Genomic DNA, 24227 nt, shown 5'->3' on the forward strand with positions numbered 1-24227 from the left:
CTTGTGACTTGACAAAAAAAAAGAAAGACATGAGACTTGACTTTGACTTGAGACACAATGACTTCAATGACTTGAGTATAGAGTTACCATGAGAGTTCAGTTCCAGCGTCAAGTGCCCCAGTTGAGCGGGTCCTCTGTCATGGAGTCTTCATGAGGTCATATCGTGCTCAGCTTTCTGACAAGACCCTTTCAAATCTCATATTCTGCGAGTGTATATTGTGTATAGTGAATATTTAAGTGCAGATAGAGTCCTGACTGACTGTTTTTGGATTGTTTGTTTTGATTGTTTACACTGAGAACCATAAATAAATAGGTCACTTTTCACTATGGCTCCTTGTATTTTGCTTAATATCAGTGGAAGGATGATTTAAGTTTGCGTTTATTCTGCCTTCACTATGGCGTTGAGTGACTACATATATCTTGCCTTTTCGATTTAATATGGTGAAATTGTGCCATAAAATAAGGTGACTTGACTTGGACTTGACCTGACGTAACTTGGAAGACTTAAAGAAATAACTTGGATATACTTGAAAGTAAAGACTTGAGACTTGCACATGAGTGACTTGGCCAATGATCACCCAACGTCTTTCGATGATGAGGAGACATATAGTAGGAGTGGATTACGTCACGAGTCCATGTGTATAGACAGACATGTTTTGCAGATGTGACCATTGTCGGAGTTCATAGATCTCTCTCACCCCACAGCAAATAAATCCATCTCCATCAATTCATCTAATGCAACGTCCATTTCTCCCTCAATTTCTGCCACATTGATGACGTCACGAACCAAGGTTTCAGGCTTAGTATCAGTTCTATTCCTTGTCTAAACACAGCAGCCGATTCAAACTTGCATTCGGGAACTGGTGTGAAAGGGCTCATTGTGACCTCTGTTCTGCAAAAACGGACGAAAAGGAGGTGAAGGAACGGAGCTAAAGCTGCATCTTTTCGAGGATGGCAAGAAAATGTAATAACAAGTGGGAGAAAGAGAAGTCACAGAAAGATCTAAGGCTAACAGAAACGGGTTTCACTGGCCCAAAATTCAAGACAGGACAGATTGACAAGCTGAAAACTGTGACTTGTGTTACTCATATATATATATATATATATATATATATATATATATATATATATATATATATATATATATATATATATATATATATATATACACGATAAAAAAGAATTTCTTTTAGTTTTATTTACTCTTACATATTTTTACTTTACATTTATCTAAAGAAAAAAAATTATATATATATATATATATATATATATTAGTTTTAGTTTTTCCACCCACTGATAGATGATAGATTATATATATATATATATATATATATATATATATATATATATATATATATATATATATATATATATATATATATATATATATATACACGATAAAAAAGAATTTCTTTTAGTTTTATTTACTTTTACATATTTTTGCTTTACATTTCTTTTATTCTGGGCGAATTTCTCTTGCAAGATCTGGCAACAATATCAAAAATGAAGATGCTCCAGCCTCTTAATGTGAAACATTACTCACCACATTAGTTTTAGTGTTGAGACCTTGTAAATTGTAAATCCTCACACCCCCACATATACACGTCAGATTGAAATGAAATGTGGTGTAAGGACATGTAGAGAAAACCTGTGTAGTAGTGAAGTATAAAATAAAAAAATCAAGGGCAGCAGAGTCCTCACAACTGGAGGCTTCAGGATCTTAAACAATAAGAATCGCTCGCTCAACCTTCCAGTTCATCGACCAGGTGCCCGCAGTCTTTCAGTTAATGAAGCTGGCGACACCGTGATTATAAAACTCAAGGTTCCGGACCGTACCTCTGCTTTGATTGTTTTAATTTGAGTGTGATTTCAAATGAGCATGAGCACAGTGTCGGCGGAGCGGAGCGGCTTTGATGTGTGGTCGGGTAGCATCACTAAACGGCCTTTTGTACACAAGACACAAGTTGGGAAAAGCTGTTTTGTTCACTGCAATCCTCAAACTCTTGTTGTTTTGCCAGTTTGATGCCCGCGGGGCAGGAGAGCCTTTCAAAGAAAACACTTGTGTGCTGTTGTTATTATGCCGCTGTTTTCTTCCTATAGCCTTTCATAATACACACAATGCACCAGCAAATATTCAGACCGCTGTTGTCGGTTCTTTTCTGCTGCTACCAGCGGATTCGAAGAAGGAGTCGCTAAATATAGCACGTGATGTCATGTGTCCTGAGGATTAAGAGAATATTTATCATTTGTGCGAATCGAATTTTTCCACAGAACTGTTGGTTTGCTTTCCAACACAGAGCAGCAGATACACAACAGAGCTCACTCAGTAATAGGTTTCACCCAACTGTACCCATGTGAGCAGCACTCACTGTTTCAGTAAGTGAACACCATTCACTGGCACCCCGCCGACCTTTTTACGTGGTTGCTAGGGGAACACAAATATAGCACGTTTTTTTTTTTTTAGCTTTGTGCGTTACTATTGTTGATTGCATTTAAACAAGCGGCACGCACACTGCTGAAGACTCGACCATGAAGTCAGTGCCAGGTGAGTCGGTCACGGTCCAGTACAGCAAGAATAAAAATGAAAGACCATGATACAAATCCTGACAACCTCAAAGGAGGGAAAGGCATCTGACATTAAATCTATTTCTCTATAATCTCTCGTTGAACTACATTAGCGCAGAGGCTACGTTTAGACAGCATACGCCTTTGCACTTAAAAAGACACCAAACTGCCTCTGGAATTATACGTAAATATTATGTGTGAAGTGATCATACTGTATATTGTCTACAAAGTTGGTTCTCTTGAATCACAGTGCTAAATAAGTGTTGAACTATTTCTAAGTGAATCAAATTCAGAGCAGTCTCTGTGACGTCACAATGGTAAGACGCTTCCACCGAAAGATAAAGAGCATAGTAAGAAATGGTGAAGCAAGTTTAAAGAACAAGGAAGACGTTGAAACCATCGGCATTGTTGGTACATTTTGCTGCTCTGCAAGTTCACCTAAAGACTGGCTCAGAAACCGTCTGCAATTCCCTCGGTTTCTAAGCGTAAACAAACAGCACTCCATGACACGTACCTATCGAAGCAGCAAAGAGAAGGTGTCCAAACAATTCAGCCGGAAATTACCGTTTATCCATGTTTTGTACTGCTGACCTTTCTTAAAATGCCATGACATGCACTTCAATTTGATCTTTTGATCTTTATATTACCGCGTTTTGGAGACATCCATTGTTGATCCTTTTGGTACCGTCAGACCCTTCATCCAAGTGCGAGTAGCTGCTTCCAGTCCGACAAGGTTCGGATGAAAGTGGTGTTGAACCAGCTCTTCTAGCTCAAAAATCGTTGACAAATTATTATTGGCTAATGTTGTCACGACTTTCTCCGCCTCAGCGCATACGGCATCTCCAGTGACATCACAAGATGGCGGCAATATTTGACCCACTCACCAGAACTGGGTCGGAATCACAATGTAACTTATGGTCGTAGAAATAAAAATTTGTCTATAGACAAAATGAAAACATCAATTGATGGCCACTTTTTTTTTATTCGATTAGCATTTCTGCATGATAGTGTTTAACTTTACAAAGTTTTGTGACTCTGCTGGATGTTACTGCAGGGCCCACTTCCAGTTTCAAAGCAAGGCATTATGTAACTGTCATATTTACTTGCAGACAAAGCAGCTTTTCCAATATTGCCATGAGGATAAATGCATGACGTATTGCGGCACTTCATCTTAAAGCTCTTAAAACAATGGCTTCCCCTCCCATCTGTGTTTGCTTCTAATGTGGCGCATCTGTCTGCAGACTTTGAGGAGTGCGTAAGTGAATTACACCCTTCACTGATCACCTCTAACACCACCGATAATCACGCGGCGCCGTCCAGAATGCACAAGTGAGGAGGCGAGGTTGCAGGCATTTGTTTTAATTGTGCCACCGTAATGATTAACCAGCAATTTCATGCGGTTTGACTGGAGTCTGGTAAGATGGATGGTGTGAGAGCGCTATCTATTCTCCCGGAGTCAAGTCCTTGGCACCGTAGAGCTGCGCTGCTGCTCAGATTAACACCAAGCTGGAGGGCAACATTTCTGCTTTCTTTCTAACTTAGCGCCGACCCAGGCTCAAAAGTAGGGATGCTGTATTTTAGGGGGAATTTTAGAGGACGCGCTTTTAAAGCACAATGAATTATTGTCATTCAGAATCAGCTTCAGTCAACAGACAAAGATCCATGGATCCTGAAAACCACGTGAAATGTGTCACACACGCTGTCATGAACAACAAACTATGAACATTTTGAATTATTTGCATTTACTTCTCCTTTCCAAGGTCAAGTGTTCATGGTGGTTCATGATCTGCTGTGGTGGGTTTCATAAGGTAAAGTATGATAGTGTGAGGGTTAGTGAGGTGGAGAGTAACTTTGCTTTACTTGGGTCCTTTATTTTGTAGGTTTTTAGAAAGTTAACTCCACCTCATATCATTATTTGCATTTACTTCTCCTTCCCAAGGTCAAGTGTTCATGGTGGTTCATGATCTGCTGTGGTGGGTTTCATAAGGTAAAGTATGATAGTGTGAGGGTTAGTGAGGTGGAGAGTAACTTTGCTTTACTTGGGTCCTTTATTTTGTAGGTTTTTAGAAAGTTAACTCCACCTCATATCATTATTTGCATTTACTTCTCCTTCGCAAGGTCAAGTGTTCATGGTGGTTCATGATCTGCTGTGGTGGGTTTCATAAGGTAAAGTATGATAGTGTGAGGGTTAGTGAGGTGGAGAGTAACTTTGCTTTACTTGGGTCCTTTATTTTGTAGGTTTTTAGAAAGTTAACTCCACCTCATATCATTATTTGCATTTACTTCTCCTTCGCAAGGTCAAGTGTTCATGGTGGTTCATGATCTGCTGTGGTGGGTTTCATAAGGTAAAGTATGATAGTGTGAGGGTTAGTGAGTGGTTAGTTTGCTTTACTTGAGTCCTTTATTTTGTAGGTTTTTAGAAAGTTAACTCCACCTCATATCATTATTTGCATTTACTTCTCCTTTCCAAGGTCAAGTGTTCATGGTGGTTCATGATCTGCTGTGGTGGGTTTCATAAGGTAAAGTATGATAGTGTGAGGGTTAGTGAGTGGTTAGTTTGCTTTACTTGAGTCCTTTATTTTGTAGGTTTTTAGAAAGTTAACTCCACCTCGTATCATTATCTCTCCTTTTATTCCGCTGCATTTCTCCACGGCATTCCGTTTCATGAAGACCACGTTTTTGAAGAATCACTGATCATTTCGGAGAAAAGGCATGTCGTCGCCACTGAGGTGTTGTTTGTTTTGTTTTAACTGCATTTGAACAGTTCGTTAAATACCACACACGCTAAGTTGTGTACTTTAGTTTTGGAAGCATGCTGAGAAATCGCATGTCCTTTCAACAAGAAACAGGTGGACTCAAACTGAACTCTGCTGAAAACAACAAAGCCTTGATTCTTCATTCGCGATGTGGGTTGAAAGAAAGATGTGCGGTCGCTTTACTGTTTTGTTTTTTTCATCAATATCAGGACACACTTACTCAAACACACTTTAAACTTCTGTTACATTTGAGCTGTTGTACTTTTCATCTATGGAAGCTGACAGGACGCTCTTACTTTCTTCACAGTAGATTTAAGTTTACTTTAAGTACTGTAAAGAAGTGTTAAATGTGTTTCTGCAGATGTTAGTGGGGAACTAGAGTCGAGCCCTGTGAACCTCACATACCAACGTCAATGAAGCTGCATGTTAACGCTGAGCTAGAAACAAGTCATGTGGCCAATCCACACTGTGTCTTAGAGCCGATGACTATTCGGTTCAGCCTTGGTAATACAATATGACATCATGCATTTATTGTCCTACATTTTATCACCTGACTGTGGAAGACTTTCTCTACCATAACCTCTGCACTCTCTGGGTATTTTCAAGGCGTCTTGCAGCTTTTAAATTTTTTTTATTTATTTTGTATTTATCAGAATACATATGTTTAATTATTATATATTGTATATCATTAACACAGTGTCTTAGTAAAAATGAACAAAATGTAAAAAATAATTTTAAGTCTTTAATTGGGGGAAAAGCACATACTTTTTATATGTACTTTTTTAACATTATGAAAGCTTTTTAATGTACTTATTTTTTAATATTTTTTTTCCATTTTTGAGCAAATGGCAAATTATGAAAAAAATTAAAAGAAAAATTAAATATGTAATTTAGTGTACATTAAAGTGCAATTTATTCAACAAATTGTAACATAACTAACATAATTGTGAATAATTGTAATGAATAATTCAGTGAGATTAATCTTCTCCGAATCATAACATTAAATGGGTAATAAATCATTCATTGAATTCAGTCAAACGCTCAGAAAAGGATTACAAAGTCAGATCCAGTCCATATTGAAACGTGAAGTTATTTTAAAAACACTGTGTTCAGCTCTGTTGTAGAAGCGTATATGTCTCCAAATCATTTGCAAGTCGTCTAAATTTGTCCTCCTTTCAGGTGGAAACTGAACGGCACGGACATCACTCCCAAATCTGGATCGCACTACAGTCTTTCCGGAGGCAACTTAAGAATCAACCACCTGAACAAAGACCAGGATGCGGGAACGTATCAGTGCTTCGCCTCAAACTCTTTTGGGACCATTGTCAGCCGAGAGGCCAGTCTGACTTTTGCATGTGAGTCTGTGCTTTTTTCTCTCTCTCTCTCTCTGTTGTGGCCTCAAAGAGTCGGCTAGAAAAAAATAGATAAAACATGGAATTAAAGTGGAAAAAAAAACTAGCTGGAGAAGCTTGAGGATAACATCAATCATCCCTGGTGATAGCATATCTGGCTTTCACACAACCAGTGTTCTGATGTTTCTCCGGCAGCCAAATAATCCCAGATCAAAAACAAACTGTATCTGTGAGCAATACCAAAACACCAACGGCAAAACCATTAGTGGGACACCATGTGAAACTGGTTGATCATGAAGGAAATAATGAGGTGCAGCGGCGTCTGGCGACACACAAAGCTGGGTTCTTATTGCGCCTTTCTGTCATCACACTGCTCTTAAATTATTCAAGTGAACTCCAAGGACTTTGGGTGACCTTTACGATGGTTGTCAAACCTCTCCAAATTGAGTTGCTGTCGTCTTTTACGTCCTTATTTCCATTTTCCAGTTTACAACTTGGCTCTCATCAACTATTTATCAGGCAGAAGCGACTCTGTTTTCATCAAAGTGACTTTAATGTGGTCATCGCCGCCAAGCACCAAACTGGCAGGGACACGCAGCTGGCGTGTTGCTGGTCAACAAAGTGGAGGGTTTGGCAAATTAAAAGTGTTTTTCCTCCTCAGGTTGGCTGGAGAAGCACAATTGACTCATCAGAGTGAATATTGAACAGCTGGCTGTCAGTTGCTGTGAGTGATAGGTGCTACTGGATTGAAACCAATGGAATAAGGCTGGAAAATAATGTCTTTCCTGGTGCAACCGCTGTCCAGGATTCTTCACATATGAGCAAAGCAGGGCTAGAGTCTAAAATCCATCAGAAGTTTTGAGTGAAGGCATCAGATGCTGAGTCATATTTCAACACGTTTTTTTATTCCACGGATGTCCGTGATGATTGACGGATTTTGCAAATGGTGTCAAGAAAGTGGACGTCAATAACTTCATATGCATCAATTGTCTGTCTCAAACAATGACATCAAGTGAGTGATCACCCACTCGGATTAATTCTGAGGTTTAGTGTCCAGAGCCAAGGCCACCAATAACTCTTACTGTGTGCGTGTGTGTGTGTGTGTGTGTACGGCAGCACTGGTCCAGAGTCAATCTGATTTCGATGATGAGATGACACTTCCATCAATTGCTGGGCTCTGACCTTACCAGCCTTCAGTTGCCGTCAGAGTCAGAGCCGACTCGTACGCCCCAGTGTCATCTGTCTTCTTTACTCCCCCATATAGCTTAATTAACTCCTGGGTGTGACGGAATGGTGAAAGGTCAAGCAAATAATTTAAGAACGGGAGCAGGAATGACTGGAGAATTCGGTGTCATCCTTTATCATCGAATACACCAGACTGCTGAGATCCGAGCTTCAGCCCAGGAAGGCATTTCTCTGTGGTGACGTTGACTGCCGGTCAAGTTGCTACTGCACACTTGGACGTCGGGATGGGCTTCGAGCAATTCTGCGGTTCCGCATCGTCCCTAGTTTTTGGCATTAGTGAGTGGAACTGCTGTACATGTGTGTTACCTTCTGCTTCAATGACAGCTGTAGATCCAAGCTCTCTGGTGATGATACAACATGCTGCTCCTTGTTTGCTTCACCCTGTTGGTTACTGTTTGTTTGTCCACAGTAGGGCTGTGTATTGGCAAGTATCCTACCAGACGATACGTATCCCGTTCCAGGAGTGAAGATATGAAAGATTCCAATGTATTGCAGTACTGTCATTTCAGCAATATAATGTAATAAGAACCATCATTTTACAGTGGAACGTCAGGTAATGCAGTACGATAGTGTGCCTGAAAGCAATTGTTATGACATCGGTCCAGTTAGCCTTTCAGTCAGAGTTCACATAAACAGGAAAATGAATGACTAGTATTAAACACATACTCCAGTAATGCGATATTTCAGCAAAAATATGGAGTATTGATGTTTTCTTACACACCTAGGCTGCAGGTCAGTTTAGCTTGGTCCATATTGTCCTGTTGTTTTTCTAGCTTGATGCGCATTGAGGAAACATATCAACGATTACCGTAATTTCCATACTATAGAGCGCAGCTGAACATAAGCCACACCCACTAAATTGAAGGATAAAAAATATTTTGGACGCGCATCAACCGCTCTGGTCTGTAGGCTGCGAGTGCTATGGTGCAATTTACACTGTTGAAATGGCAGTGATTTCCTTTCTACGATTTCTGATTTCTGTGCTGAGACTGGCTGTGGAGGCGGAGCTCACTGAGCATTGGAGAAAGTGAGCTTCATCATACAAAAAGGCGGCACATTGAGCTCTTACATGTAAATAAAAGACCTACGATTTCATCTGTGTTATGTGACAAGACTCAATCGATACATAGCCGTATCATTGTGTAAGTCACAGGGTTCAGACCATGAGAAAAAGTAGCGTCTTATAATCTGGAAATGAGGGTAATTTGACGACATCCCCTGACGTGATGGAGCAGGAGTCCTCTCCTCACATGACCCGTCTCCTCTCGGTCACCAACCGGGAACAGCGAGCCAATTACATGGACAGTGCCTTCATCTGAGCAACCTTTGAAAATACATGATGACCCATAATGAAAGCAACAGCTGATCCTGCAAAACCGCGCATCAGCTGCACTTGTCGGCGTAATTGTTTCGGCACAAACCATCTCTGTGATTCGGAGTGAGCTCTCCAGATTTAGACGCTTCAGTACGTTCAAGCTCCAGACTCGACAACAATAAATGTGGATCAGTGCGCCGGCGACATAATAAGATAGAAATGCGTGGAAGAAAATTGGATTTACTAATGGAAAATAAAGATGTTTCTTCAGCGTGAAATATGTTCGCTCAAATTTAGATATCCATTTTCAAGTGAAGGCAAAGTGCGATGCTCACTTAAGGCCTCTTTTGAAGCACAGGTTTTCTTAACATCCATCTGTCTGGTGACTCAACACAACTTATCACTGTAGTGGTTTAACTTTCTGTTGTTCTGTTAAGCTATATTTAAAAAAGACATTTCAATGTGTGCTGCAGTCGCCTTTTTTTTCCTCGTGTCAAACCTCACTTTAATCAAAATCCTTTTACAATATCAGGACATACAGTATAGCGATGTGCCTGCTTGTCCCTGTGTACTGTGTAGACACTTAATCTTCTCCTAATGTCTGTCTCCTCCCACAGATCAGGTGAATCTCTTCCTCCTGATCAAACACCAGCAGCTACGTCTGTGTGTGTCTGAGCTGGAGGTCACAGTGCGCCTTACTTCCGATGGCAGCGCTCTGTGATGATAGAGTCTGGACTCCAGAAAGTCATTTTGCTCCGCAGGACTCCCAGATGAAGCCTCTGCTTCTTCATTTCTTTTTCTCCGAGTCACATCAATCACCAATTCCCCACAAATTGCTTTTTATGAAGTAGGTGATTTCATTCGACAGGCTATTGTTTTAAAAGTTTTAAGAAGTCGCGGCTGCAGGTTTAAAGACTTTCTAGTTTGAAGGTGCTATCGCGTAAAGAAGGTCTGAAAGAAAGGAAACTGACTTTGAATTTGGATGTGCAACGAGTAGTACATTTACACTGCACATTTATTTTTGGATTTAATATAGCACAACTGTGGGCCAACAAATCAACATGGATTTCAGGAGAGCTAGATTTTATTCCAATGCTTGACCAATCCCTTTGAAACTGAAATTCCAAGCCCTCTCTGCTTTGTAGTTTACTCAGATTTGACTCATAATACACAAGAGTAAACGGAGCCAGTCAACCTACTTTGCGTGCAAACAGGCGTTCCCCCTGTTAACACTGGTTAGCCGGCGTGCGCCATGATGCCTTCAAGGTCATCCTCGGAGACTGGCGGCACTCCAAACACTCGCGCATCTCCTCCTCTTTGCGTCTCCAACTTTTGATGGATGGCGCCCCTGGTGCGGGCTGGTGCTGTCTACCCCCTGAGGCGGAGATAACTGATGGCCAGTGGCCTCACCCATTCAATACTCTCTGCCCTTGATTAGTATGTCTATCGATTCTTTATCAGTGATTATGTAAAAGATCTACAACCCATACCTCATGCTGATGAGACGACTGTATATTCGATATCACAGTTATAGCCAGTTATACTCTGATGAATTTTGGTCGTGGACCATTAAACGGTGTTTAAAAGCCTGTCTATATCAACAGCCTTCTGAGTATTCTTATTGAGATGAAATATTCCCAATGTATTTTTCAGAGTTCCACAATCCGTTCCAGAAGGCCGTTCGAACGAAAGAAATAATGCGTTCCAAGCCTTAAAATAGTCTTTTGTAGGAGTGAATGTAGAGTGTCTGCTGCAGGTGGCTGTTCCTCTATGTGTGTGGCCGCTGCATGTGGGAGGGGTTGCCGAGTGAGTGAGGTCTCTCCAGAAGTGAAGAGGTGCCCGGTGCGTGTCCAGCTCTGAATGTGCGCTTCTGTGCAGTTTGGCTGTGACAAAGTCATAAACCAAGTCACGCTCTGTCCCAGACTCGCCTCATCCCTGTCCCAGCTCCAGCCCACAACAGGACATCAAACCCTGGAGTGGAGGTGTGGAGAGCGAGCACCTCCCCTGTGACACTCTACCACGGTCCAGTGCGGAGACAGGAAAGGTTTTACACCTCAGTATGAAGAAAAAACAGTCAGTAAATGTAGGTAACGGGACACGTCTGCATACAGAGGCTGCGTTATACACAATAACAAAGCGCGTCGTGGGTCCACTCATCGGTCCGCACACCATGTTTTTTCCGCCTTTTTTCGGGGGCGTTCGAGTTTTGGATTTTCGGTCGAAATCGAAGCAAAAAAATTGCGAAATTTTTGTTCGAACTCCGATTTGTTCGAAATCCGAGACGTTCGAAAACCGAGGTACCACTGTACTAACTTATCTGACTATTTTTTCTGCACTGCACTTTCAAACTGAATAATATTTGACAGATTCCAGGACAAATAAATGAAGTTAGAAGAAGTGTCAGTTGCTTTTGAAACGGACAGGTATTGGACCTATAATCATTTTCGCACAGTGTTACATTTATTTATCAGAGGCTTTTATCCAAAGTGATGTACACTGCACCTACACACATCACATACAAGAACAGTGGCAACATCACTTGGATTTGAACAACTACTCCACTGCATCGTAACAGCACCTGCATTTGTTTTCATGAGCACTAGTGGTACTAATAGAGCTCCCAATATTCATGGCATTAAATGTATTAGCGATTGTAGTCGTAGATGTGGCTCACATTTACAAGAAAAATGACCGGTAATGATAGTACAACTATGATCACTATAGTGTTGGTTATTGTAAAAAAATGTACTTACACTGTAGTAGAAGTTGTAGAATGAGTAGTAGTAGTAAAACTGGTCTAGGATGAAGTAGCAGCATAGTGTTTGTGACTATATTTAGTGCTCCTGCAAAAGCTCCGGCCAGGAACATTCAGAATTCATCCCAGTTACTCATTTCCTTCCTGGCTTTTATTAAACCTGCCTCCTCTTGTCTCATTGCTGTTGAACAAGCTCGTCTTGCCAAGAGGGAATAGTTCTGTCACCAGAGAAGTCTTGATTCCTGCAGGGGAAAATATGAATACCTCATTTAAATGCAAATAAATCCTGCAGATTCCCCTCAGCTGTTGTGTTAATACAGAGAGACTATTGACCAAGTCAATGAGGTGTAAACAGCTAATGGGTGAACTCCAGCTTCCGCCTTGCACTGGAGACACAGATCCCTGTGCAGTCAGATGCACAACACATTGGTTTTCTCAAAATGTTAATAATAATGCAGGTGGTTGTGTTTGCTATTTCTGTTCTTTTTTTTTTTAATAAAAATTTATTGTATTATGTGACTATATTTTTAGTTTAGTTTGCTGCCAAAGAAACATTACAACCATTTTTGTCAACATATATTTTTAAATGAGTCCAGGTTAGTATCAGTATATAATTATGTTAAGAATTGTATCTCATAATTGTGAAAATAAATACATAGGAAACTTTTTATGTTGATTATCTAAGAGTATTAACTCTTCTGACTATTTTTTTCTGCACAATCTTAAGAACAGGAAAACTTTAATGGTCTGTACAGTGTCCTGGAAACTGTGCTGGTGTAGCTCTATGTGTAAAGGTAGTTGTAACAGAAGAGATGAGCCACTATATTTGACATATTCAAGGATAAATAAATGAAGTGAGAAGAACTTGTTTGTTTTTGTCACTTGCTTTTGTTGGCTGTATAATAGTATATAAAGTTTTGGAATCACTGTTGGAATATGAGTAACATGTAGATGTTAGTTAAAGATCCATTTATGCTCAACATTCTGGACAGATACAGATTTTTATCTTGATTCTAATATAATATAATATAATATAATATAATATAATATAATATAATATAATATAATATAATATAATATAATATAATATAATATATTGTATTATATTATATTATATTATATTATATTATATTATATTTTCAAACACACACACACATACACATTTTTCCACACAAACTGGAAGACAAAGAGCGCGGGCGAGGAGTCGCAATAGTTTTCGAAGTTTTGGAATCACTGTTGGAATATGAGTAGATATGTAAATTCTGCAGTGATGTTAGTTAAAGGTCCATTTATGCTCAACATTACGTACAGATCCAGATTTTTGTCTTGATTCTAATATAATATAATATAATATAATATAATATAATATAATATAATATAATATAATATAATATAATATAATATAATATAATATAATATTATATTATATTATATTATATTATATTATATTATATTATATTATATTATATTATATTATATTATATTATATTATATTATTTTCAAACAAACACACATATACACATTTTTCCACACAAACTGGAAGACAAAGAGCGCGGCCGAGGAGTCGCAGGTAGTAATGGATGTGGCGGTCTCACCGGGACAGGCTGCTGAAGTATGATAAGTCGTGTTGGCATTTAGAAAGCTCACATGTCGGAGATGTGATCATCAGCCTAATCCGGAGCATTGTTTGTACTGCCGGCCCAGGTTTGCAATAATTGATGCTAATGGATGTGGATGGGACATCACTTTCTCTTCGTGCACGGCCATTAATCATGCAAGTCGGCTCCTTTCTTTGGAAATTACGGTGGTGCTTTTGTGGAGAAAACATTAGCCATTTGAGGAGCAGGTCTTTTATGTCCCTCAGTTTAATGCAATATGCTATTTGTGATGTCCCTCGCAGGCAAACCGTGTGCTTTTATGCCTCACTTTTGAACTCAAAGTGAGCATGTGCACAGCTGCGTTCTCCTCAAATGAAAGTGTGTTTCGGTCAAGCCCCTGCGAGTTCCCCCCTCTGAGTGAAGCCAATGGCTGCACCGCATTCCACGCCATCATTTCACTGATCTCTTCCTTTCCAAACAATGTGTGCTTTTTTTTTTCCTTTTTTTTGGATCAAAATAGGGATTGAATTTGGACAACCATCTCAGGATGCTTTCAGCTCCGTGATCCCGCTACAATCAGTTGCTTGACAGAAGGAGACACTCCACAAATCACAGCGGCTTTGATCTTCCCCCCAAAAAAATACCCCCAAACAGACTTTAGGAACAAAATACCTTCCTTAGATGTCACATGTTCTTTTATCTAACCTTCTATCATGGCTTCAAAATAAAACCAAGTGGCGGGTTCGGCAGAGCCATATTGGATTATCTCACAACACTTAAAAAAAACAAGAAAAAGATGTATTTCAACAGTCATTGTGAGACTGTCTTTGATTATCGAGGCTTTTGTACCAGAGTGAGTGGACACTGATGTGCAGCCAAATCAGATGAAACAGCAAGCGGACACAGATACTTCAGCCGCTTTCATCAGTCTTCAATCCATTTAACCAGCCAGACAGCCAGTCGCCATGAGTTTTATTATTATTATTATTATTATTGTTATTGCAACAATAATGTCAAATAGAACCAAACACTGATGATTCAGGATGACAAGACAAAAGAAGAACATGGTTAACGTGCAAATTTGTAATTGTTGAGATGGGTTTTTTACATTGTATACTTCATTTCTAAGGTCTTTTTGTTGTCTATGTCTTTAATGTTTGTTTTTTTTATCTAATTAATTTTTTTTTTTTTTTTTTAACTCAAGGCATAGTGGATGAGCAACAGTGGTGTATAGTTCGGCCAGTTAGGAGACCATATTTCAAGGCCAAGGATGACCATGTAACAGTCATCTTACACACATAATTCTGGTTAGTGTATTACTGTAAAGAAGAGAAAGGAAAAAACAATAGTTAAGTCTGTTCGAGGGCTTCACATGTAGAATTGGAGTTACATCTATATATATATATATATATATATATATATATATATATAATAACAATTATTTTTGTTATATGTAAAAAATATAACAAAAATAATTGTTATATTTTTTTACATGTTATATGTGTAATATATATATATATATATATATATATATATATATATATATATATATATATATATATATATATATATATATATATATATATATATATATATATATATCACATATAACATGTAAAAAATATAACAATTATATATGAATGCTGCTAACAAATTGTGATTTACTACCAGTACAAAGATTGATAGTTACAATAAACCCACCATGTGTAAGTGTCGCCTTTTCTAATATTGAAATATGATATTCTGTGATTTTTGGTTTATTTTCTCATGAGCTTCGTTGTTAGATTTGCAAAAATCTATCTAAAAATCTATCTGACCTGAAACAAACTTGGCTGCTTGTATCTGTGGTTGTGACCTTCTTTTGCCACAAGTCATAATAATTTCACTATCATTGAACAAAAAATATAAAGAAAAATAACCAGTGTAAAATCTTGAAGTTTAATCTCAACGTATTTTTTTGTCATCTTTTGAGGCCACTGGTCACAAGTAAAAAGAAAAAAAAATGAAAGTTTGAGAATTTTGGGGAGCAAATGATTTGCGAGGTAAAAATGGCTTCTGACAGCTTATTTGTCGTACCATCTGTGGACCACAGTCAGATGCTGAATTATTCTGGTGCAATGACAGATGTGGTGTTGCAGTAAGCACCAAAGACAAATCACAGTGCCATGTAAAATCTTACTTTTAATAATAGATACAGCTCAGACCCAAAGTGACTCTTTCATGTGGGATCGCAAATACAAGAGCATCTGCTAAATAAACACATTGCCTCCCAGTGGGAAGTGCTGAAAGGTGGAAGGGTAAAACAGACAACTTGGTTTATTAATTACTGAGAGAAATATTCCATCAAAATAGCACAAATTCGTTGTGTACTTTTGTTCGCAGGCAACATTCAAGGTTGTAATTCCAGGTGCATCACAGTGTTTCCCTCACAATGCTCCAATTCCCCACAGCAGTATCAAATTATTTGCATTATTAATATTGCGCTATTTACTCCAATACAGTGGATCAATGTTAAACCAGGATTATTTAAACTGAGATGCCACCGTCTGTCTCAGCTCTGTTCAGTGCCACCTTGAAGAGAACACGAAAGACGAAAGAAAATACTGTCTAAAAAAAGAATATAGGAATTGAAAAACTGAATATTGGCTGAAACATTTTTGTATTGAGGTAGAAAAGTAGAATGGTATTAAAATTAAAGAATATATTTCTTTATTTTCTTTATTTATATGTTATTTTTTTCATGCCAATATTGTTTTTTTTTTTGTTTTTTTCAGCTGTCCCTGGTCTAGCCCTATAGTTCTTGTGCCTCTCTGGTACGACAGTACACAATTCAGCACAAAAACCCCAACACAGTTAATTTCTTGTCGCCACATTGTTCAGTGTTTGACGTCCTTGTCATATAATTTCGCTCTTCTAGCTCCAGCAGTCGTCTGCACAAAAGAAATCCTGCGCGTATCAAATATGCCATTGGAAATTTTCACCCTGCAAACAATAGACTTTAATATATCACCACCCCCCCAAAAAAGTGGATTAAACGAAAGAAAAGTTTCAATGACAAAGCGTTTCTATATTCCCAGCATCTAATAGATGATCCTATCTGGTCCATTATATTGGGCCATGAATTATTGTAGTGATGGTGGCTCATTAAATTATTACATTTTTGCTTTGAAAATAGAGCAGCTGCTTCGTGGAGCTGCTTCACATGGTGAAGTGCAATTTGAATGAAAGGATTAACAGTCTGTTCTGAGTTTCATAAACTCTGGCGTGTGTTTAAGGTGGCCCTCTCAGGACAGGAAGTCTGAACGCATCACAGTGTTTTATGACCCCTTTAAGTATAGTCAAACCTTTTGGTGCTGACGTCGATGTCCAGGTTTGATTCATGCATTCATTTTGCTGTACTGAATCCCCTGATAAGGTCGTGCTCTCTGCTACTTCGTGCAAGAGGTGGGTGACTCCTGAGATTTCGACTCTTCAGGCCAGCTGGAAATTAAAGGTGGTTGCGTCTGTGCAGGCTCCATAGAAAATGAACAGCTCAGCAGCTGAACTGGAGCCTGTTTTTCTCTTCTTTGGTGGACTCGGTTTGTGCTCAGCTGGTGGTCAGCAGTGGCCACAGACCCCAGAGCAGCAGCAATGTGGACTTTTACTTCTTGTTGTGACACTTGATCCTGCAGCAGACTGACACCAGTGTGCACTGACATCTTGTCTTTAAATGTGAAGGGATCTAACGTGTCCTGGCTGCAGATGCCGGGGATATGTTTGGGCTGTCCCACTTGTTTTTGCTGTTTTATGTAACAGATGTGAGAGCGCTCCCGAGGCTGAGTGGAAACCTACTGATTTTTTTTTTTTTTTTTTATCGGGGGGTTCTTTCCTCGTTTTTCCTCTCGCGGCTGTACATGTTCCGTCACACAGCCGGCATCAAGAGTATTTATATCTTTTAATTCCTTGCTTGCTCCCACTACATTTTTTTCACTGCAGGTGTTGTGAAACTACGTTTTCAGTCAGTTCAGTTTATTGTCATTTCCAAATGTATGCGTGTGCCTCGGTATATTATTCTTTTCGGAAATACATTACAAGTAACATAAAACAACACCGGGATTGGTTCAGACCAACCGGTCGTAAGTCAGATTGGACATAAGTTGAATCCCATTCAAAATGGCCGACGCGAGGGTTATAGGTGCTACTGTAGTGGTAGATGGCTGTGTGACAGTGGGATGCTGGGATACTGAGCTGCCGTAACTGTCATATGCACTGCTGGGTTGCTGCGGTGCCAGACATTGAATAAAGAAAAAATAAGCATCTGCTGGCCGTGGTCGTAAGTACGGGTGGACGTAAGTTGAGCAGGTCTTAAGTTGGATCTTACTTGTATACACATTAGTTCATTGTCAAGAATTTGAATTCTGCAAAATATTTTCTTATCTTTTTTGTCTTGTAGCAAAGTTATGGTCATCAAATGTGACATCAATGTTCACTCAGATGTTTCCCGGCAATGTGTGTTTCAACGTTGCCATTTCTTTCTTTTAACTATGTTAGATCATATGAGAGTTCATCTTTTAAAAGAGGCTTTTTTTCTGAAGGCACGGTGACTCTCATTTAAGTTGTCGTGCTCATTTCCGTGGAGCGGAAACAGTATTTGGATAAAAGGATTTGATTGACTTAGGTTTACTTAGGTAGGTTAGGTCTGTTTGTCTTTACGATAGCAAAGAGACTGACGTGTTCGGTATTCAGTAGTGATTCCACTGATTTCCTTTCCGATCCGATACTGAGTAATATTTAGGCTGGTGCCGGCGATACCGATACCAATCCGATATTTTCTCTTCTAGTTCATTTTTCACAATGGGTGTTTTATTGTCATTGCACTGTATAATTTAAAAAATCTTCCAACCGCGTGTCAGACAGGATCTCAATAGTTAAGTTACTTTTCTTCGTGTTCCTGTTAAGAATATACATTACCTCAAAATACTTTAGTATCGAAAGTATTGATATTTTGGTTTGAAAATCAATTTTAGAGAATCAAGATCCGGTATCGGAGGTATTGATATTTCAGGATCGATCCGCACATCACTAGTATTCAGTCTGGTCATGGTCTTGGTCTTGGTCTCACCTTCCTTGGTGTTGACTCGGTTTGTGGTCTTTGTTCTTAGTCTTGATTCGATCTTGGGTTAGACGGTCTCGACGACAACAATACTTGTTGACTACCGTTTTTTTTTTTTGGTTGTTGTTGTTGTTTTTAGCCGCAGCTTGTTCTTCAAAGTTGCGCTGTGGAAGGCCTGACTGCCCTTCAGGGAGAACATTTGCTAGATTGTTAATATAGACAGACAATCATTGTGGGAATATGTTTGCTCTTGACTCATAATGTAATGGAAACAATTTCATGTCAAATTGTTCATGCGAGTGGTTAGTCCCACAGCTATTAAATATTTCTCTCTTTCCATAGATTCCTGTAATATATACCCAATGTTATATACAACTGGGAAATTAAGTTGGAATATTTTGATTCTTTCCTTGATTCCTGCTGAGAAAGAGCACCACAGATCTAATGTTTGCCTTCAGAAGGTTTAGGCAGGAAGGAGGATAAGTGAACGTGCAGAGATCGAGAAAGCAAAAAGAAAAAAATACACTTGATGCAAACTGTTGAGAAAACTGGAAAAACGGAATAAAATTCAGAATAAAATAAATGTAATAAATTCATGTCTAAGTATCATAACATACACCATAGAAGATATAAGTATAAGTGTAAATGAAAGTATTGCCATAAAATGTTGTAATGAATTTTCAAAACTGATTCAACGGTTGCTTTCATGAACAGTTTTTACTTTTGGGAGCATCAGCGTCACATTCATTTTTTCATTTCAAGAACTTCTCCATAGTTGTTAACTATGACAGTCAATTCAATTGTCAAGTCAATTCAGTGACACACTACTGCCACCGTATGTGGCTAATGTTTCAAAGTGAGTGTCTCACGGCCCAGAAGTGTAAAACAAAAAATCTTTTTGCGGCCCTCTAGGAGGCGCTCACGGCCCAACCATGGTACCAACCGATCAAGAGGACACCTTTTGGCCAAGCAGGTGTCTTCAGAGTGTAATAGGCTTCTTGTCAGTCTGGTGTTGCTTGTTTCATCTGAAACCTCACTGGTTAAAGTGTGTGTGCTGGATCGGTTGGAACAAAAACCTGCCCCACCCCTGATCTAGAGTAATAGGCAGAGGAGAGGAGGTGAGGGAGAGAATGCAGGGAGGGTGGAATGGGTGGAGGCCATCGTAACTGCAGAGGAGGAGCAAGAGTGAATGGGACGCTCCATGTGACAGCAGTGTGAGCTGCCAGAGTGTATGGTTTTGAGCTAAGTTCAAGCTCAGGAATGAGGACGGCTGAGGGGTGACACTTGGTGACCAAGTCTGAAATAGTTGTTGCACAGTGTATTGCAGTGCGAGAGCAGTATCTAAAGTCAGACAGTGACCATCGGAACGTTCACATATTTACCAAAAAAAACTCAAAGCTCATAAATACATGGAGTGACCCGAGCTGGTGTCTTAATATTTTGGATGAGAGCAGGTCAGTGGCTGCTTTAATGTGTCGAGTTCCCACGCGAACAGTGAGTGGTATTAAGAAATAATTAAATACGGTGTAATTGACTTGTCACTCATGTGACATGTAATAAGTGACCTTACCGTCCTCTCCATAAATCAGCGAGCCCAATAATTCTACATTAGGATCACTTGGAGCTGAACTAATCACTAATCTCATTTGTTGAGCGGATTGGTTGCGGCGAGCGGCTCCCGAACTCCGGCGCTCGTGGACGGACGATACGCGGCACGTCGTAAAGAAAGGTTAATAAAGGTTAATCTGCCCAAATTAAAGTGCGTTTATCCAAGCAAGTTAGCAACTACATCATTCTTTTTTTTCTGACTTCATTTTGTAATCTTTAGCGCTTTGAGCTTTAAAGGCCAACGCAGCTAAAATATGCCACAGTGGCGTTAACCTTCAGCGTGGCGCTCTGGTAAACGGCTAGCTTATCTTGCTTGTGTGAAATGAGCAGCGGAGGGAGTGAAACGACACCAGTTTGTCTGACCATCTCCTGGAGATGGTGGTGGGAAATGGAAGGTAACCTGAATACACCCGCAGCTATTAAACCCTCTCATGTGTGAACAAACCTATTTCTGCTCCGCCACACGGGCGCTGATCGCAGCGCCGCTTATATTATTACGTGTCGCTATTAATTCAAACATTTATACATGGATTGCATTTAGGCTCATGCTGGAGCATCGACCGCATGCAATTACCAGCGCGGGTGAGAGTCACTGCGCGGTTTGTAAATCAGGCCAAGTGCATGTGCGAGGCATGTGGCCGCTTCATCCTGTTTATGTTAGAATGTGAATCAAATGGATGATGCTCAAAGAGGTGGTGACACAGAGATGCTTCCACTCTGTAAGGCCTCACATCAGGAGGTCTATAACAAACGTTCTTCTACAGTGTATCGCACAGCTACTGGGTTGGGAGAGTCTGGTGTTGAAATATATAACTTTAACACGACGCTTTGTCGACTTTAATATATTGTTTCATTTTCACTGAGGTACTGGAATGTGGTGGTCGACGAATCAGATGGTTTCTAACCGTTCTATTACAACACGTGCTGCAGTTGGAAACGCGTATAACATTATTGACATCACTCACTTTGAATTGAAAAAAAACGAAGTAAGCTGTAAGTATGTGTGGTCATTGTGTGGGGAATGTTCTGCTGGAGTAAATGACGTCTGTCCAAATGATGAAAAATATACCTTATCTTGCCAAGTTTATTCATGGAACAGTTACAAACAGCACATGTTTGCAAACTAAAGTGCTGTACACAGGTGAATTAGTGAGGAAAACAAGCATCCACACCAGTAAAAATACAAAAGACCTGTCATAAAATGCACTGAGGACAGTTAGACAACTACAAAATATATATATAAAAAAAAAAAAAACAAGGAAGTAAAGTGACTAATAAGATCAGCTGTCTGCCTGAATAAAAGCCCAAAAATTTAAGTGTGTTTTAAGATGATTTTTCAAAATCAACAAGATGAAAGAGCCACAATCAAACTACTTAAGTTTGCTGATGACACAGTGTTTACATTGGAGGTGAATCTGTGACGTATGATTTTTGGTCATTGTGGTAGTCCTCAATATTGTACACACGATTTCTAAATATTATTTTTCATGTTGTGCAGAAAACATCTCTATGTTTTATTGCTTTACTTAAAAAGGGGTTAAGGTTAGTAATGATAAATAGTAGAAGTGGTTAATATACGTTGAGTACTTAACATGTGCAAGAAAAAACTTCATGATTTGGCAGAAGCTACTTTTTTTTCTATAGATGGGAGGGAAGTTCTTCCTTTGACTTTGAGTTCCTGTTTTAAAATGGAAATGGGGATGGTGCCAGCACTCCTGGTTCAGAGCAGACTCACGTTGGCGTCTAAACCTTCCTGCTGAAACCTCTAAATCCACCAAACTTTGTAGAACCGACTAAACCACAAGAGGAGGTGATGTGACCTCAGGCATCGCCGCAGGCCTTCTCTCGCCTTTTTGTTTGCTGAGGAAGCTTTGTCAAAATCTTTTGTTCTCTTTCCTGTTGAGCTTTTTGGGATCATTTATTGGTGCGTGGAAGTTCAGGTTTATCCATGGTTGTTTGACAAAGAAATCTTCCACTGAATGTTGTCTCAAATTTTTAGAATAAATTGCAACCAGAGGGAGTTCTTCCACATCTCACCAATAGAGGCAATGACCGCTACTGTTTTTCACTGAAGCACAAGTTGGAGTTTTGCTTTTCAGGGAACGGTCTTCTTTTATCTTGGCTTCCTTGGCTTGATACTTTTCTGTGAGGAAAAGGACCAAGCCTTTTGTCTATTTGAAATAAAGTAATGCTTTAACACGCCACTTGATGGTCCTTCTTTTTTTTTTAACTTCAATTGCAGACTTGGAAAACTTCAAGACCCACCGAAGGAGCTCCGTATCAGTCCGTGAAGGTCAAGGAGTGGTCCTTCTCTGTGGTCCGCCGCCACATTCTGGAGGTAAGGCCATCGTCTCTTAGCTCTGCCCAGCAGGTAAACAAACAGATGGTGCTTTTACACTGGTAATTAAAGGCAAACTTGCTGGAAAACACTGAAATGGGGTTGTAAGATTGGAAATGTTTGCAGACTGTTTGGGACCCATGCAGTTTAAGATCCAGCTGTTTCGTTTCTACTGAGCCTCGCAATGGGGAATCAACACCTGCTTCAGCAGTTGTCTTTTCAATCTCGGGCGGCTTGCTGGTCTGATTTGTCTAGCTTATGCCAAGTGAGGTAACATTGCCGTCCGCAGATGGCTGTGGCCTGTCTGTCTGTCTATCTATCTATCCATCCATCCATCATCCATCTATCTATCTATCTATCTATCTATCTATCTATCTATCTATCTATCCATCCATCCATCCATCCATCCATCCATCCATCCATCCATCCATCCATCCATCCATCCATCCATCCATCCATCCATCCATCCATCTATCTATCTATCTATCTATCTATCCATCTATCTATCTATCTATCTATCTATCTATCTATCTATCTATCTATCTATCTATCTATCTATCTATCTATCTATCTATCTATCTATCTATCTATCTATCTATCTATCTATCTATCTATCTATCTATCTATCTATCTATCTATCTACTGTATGGACTATATCTATCTTGCTTTGCTTTAAATTCTGGCACTTTATCTGCTTGAGTGTGACACTGTGGCTCTAAATGTCCTCCTCGCCAGGAAATACATAATTGTGAATGCCGCCTTTAGCAGGACTTAATGCTAACGCACTAAAGGTCTGTAAAAATAGCTGGATTTCACATACCACTAGTTGTGTGGCGTATGTACTTTCATTATGTTGTGCGTGGCTGCTTTGTGTTTTTGCGTCATTGAGGGAGGCACTGTTGCTTAATTTCTGTTAACTACATAGTAATAATAATAAGATTTGCAAGTTAGCTATTAGCACTGTTGTTGTTTTGGAATAAATACAGTGGTACCTCAGTTCTCGACCACAGCCCGTTCCAGACGGCCGTTCGAGGAGCGAATTGTTCGAAATCTGAATCGATTTTTCCCATTACAATGAATGGAAAAAGAAATAATGCTTTCCAAGCCTTAAAATAGGCTTTTGTAGGAGTGAATGTAGAGTGTCTGCTGCAGGTGCGCTGTTCCTCTATGTGTGTGGCCGCTGCATGTGGGAGGGGTTGCCGAGTGAGTGAGGTCTCTCCAGAAGTGAAGAGGTGCCCGGTGCGTGTCCAGCTCTGAATGTGCGCTTCTGTGCAGTTTGGCTGTGACAAAGTCATAAACCAAGTCACGCTCTGTCCCAGACTCGCCTCATCCCTGTCCCAGCTCCAGCCCACAACAGGACATCAAACCCTGGAGTGGAGGTGTGGAGAGCGAGCACCTCCCCTGTGACACTCTACCACGGTCCAGTGCGGAGACAGGAAAGGTTTTACACCTCAATATGAAGAAAAAACAGTCAGTAAATGTAGCTATCGGGACACGTCTGCATACAGAGGCTGCGTTATACACAATAACAAAGCGTGTCGTGGGTCAGCTGATCGGTCCGCACACGTTATGTTTTTTGCGTTTTTTTTCAGGGATGTTCGAG

The 24227-nt window shown here is 39.7% G+C and overlaps 1 protein-coding gene across 1 annotated transcript in view; it reads left to right on the forward strand.

Annotated features, from left to right (window-relative positions):
• cntn4 (contactin 4) overlaps positions 1–24227 on the forward strand; it is a 165744-nt gene that overhangs the window by 57758 nt on the left and 83759 nt on the right. Inside the window, exons 4-5 of the mRNA XM_053867719.1 lie at positions 6501–6676; positions 22529–22624. Coding sequence (XP_053723694.1) covers positions 6501–6676; positions 22529–22624 — 272 coding nt within the window. The remainder of the gene's footprint in view (positions 1–6500; positions 6677–22528; positions 22625–24227) is intronic.

This window comes from Synchiropus splendidus, chromosome 6 (assembly GCF_027744825.2).
Source record: "Synchiropus splendidus isolate RoL2022-P1 chromosome 6, RoL_Sspl_1.0, whole genome shotgun sequence".
Classification (NCBI taxonomy): domain Eukaryota; kingdom Metazoa; phylum Chordata; class Actinopteri; order Syngnathiformes; family Callionymidae; genus Synchiropus; species Synchiropus splendidus.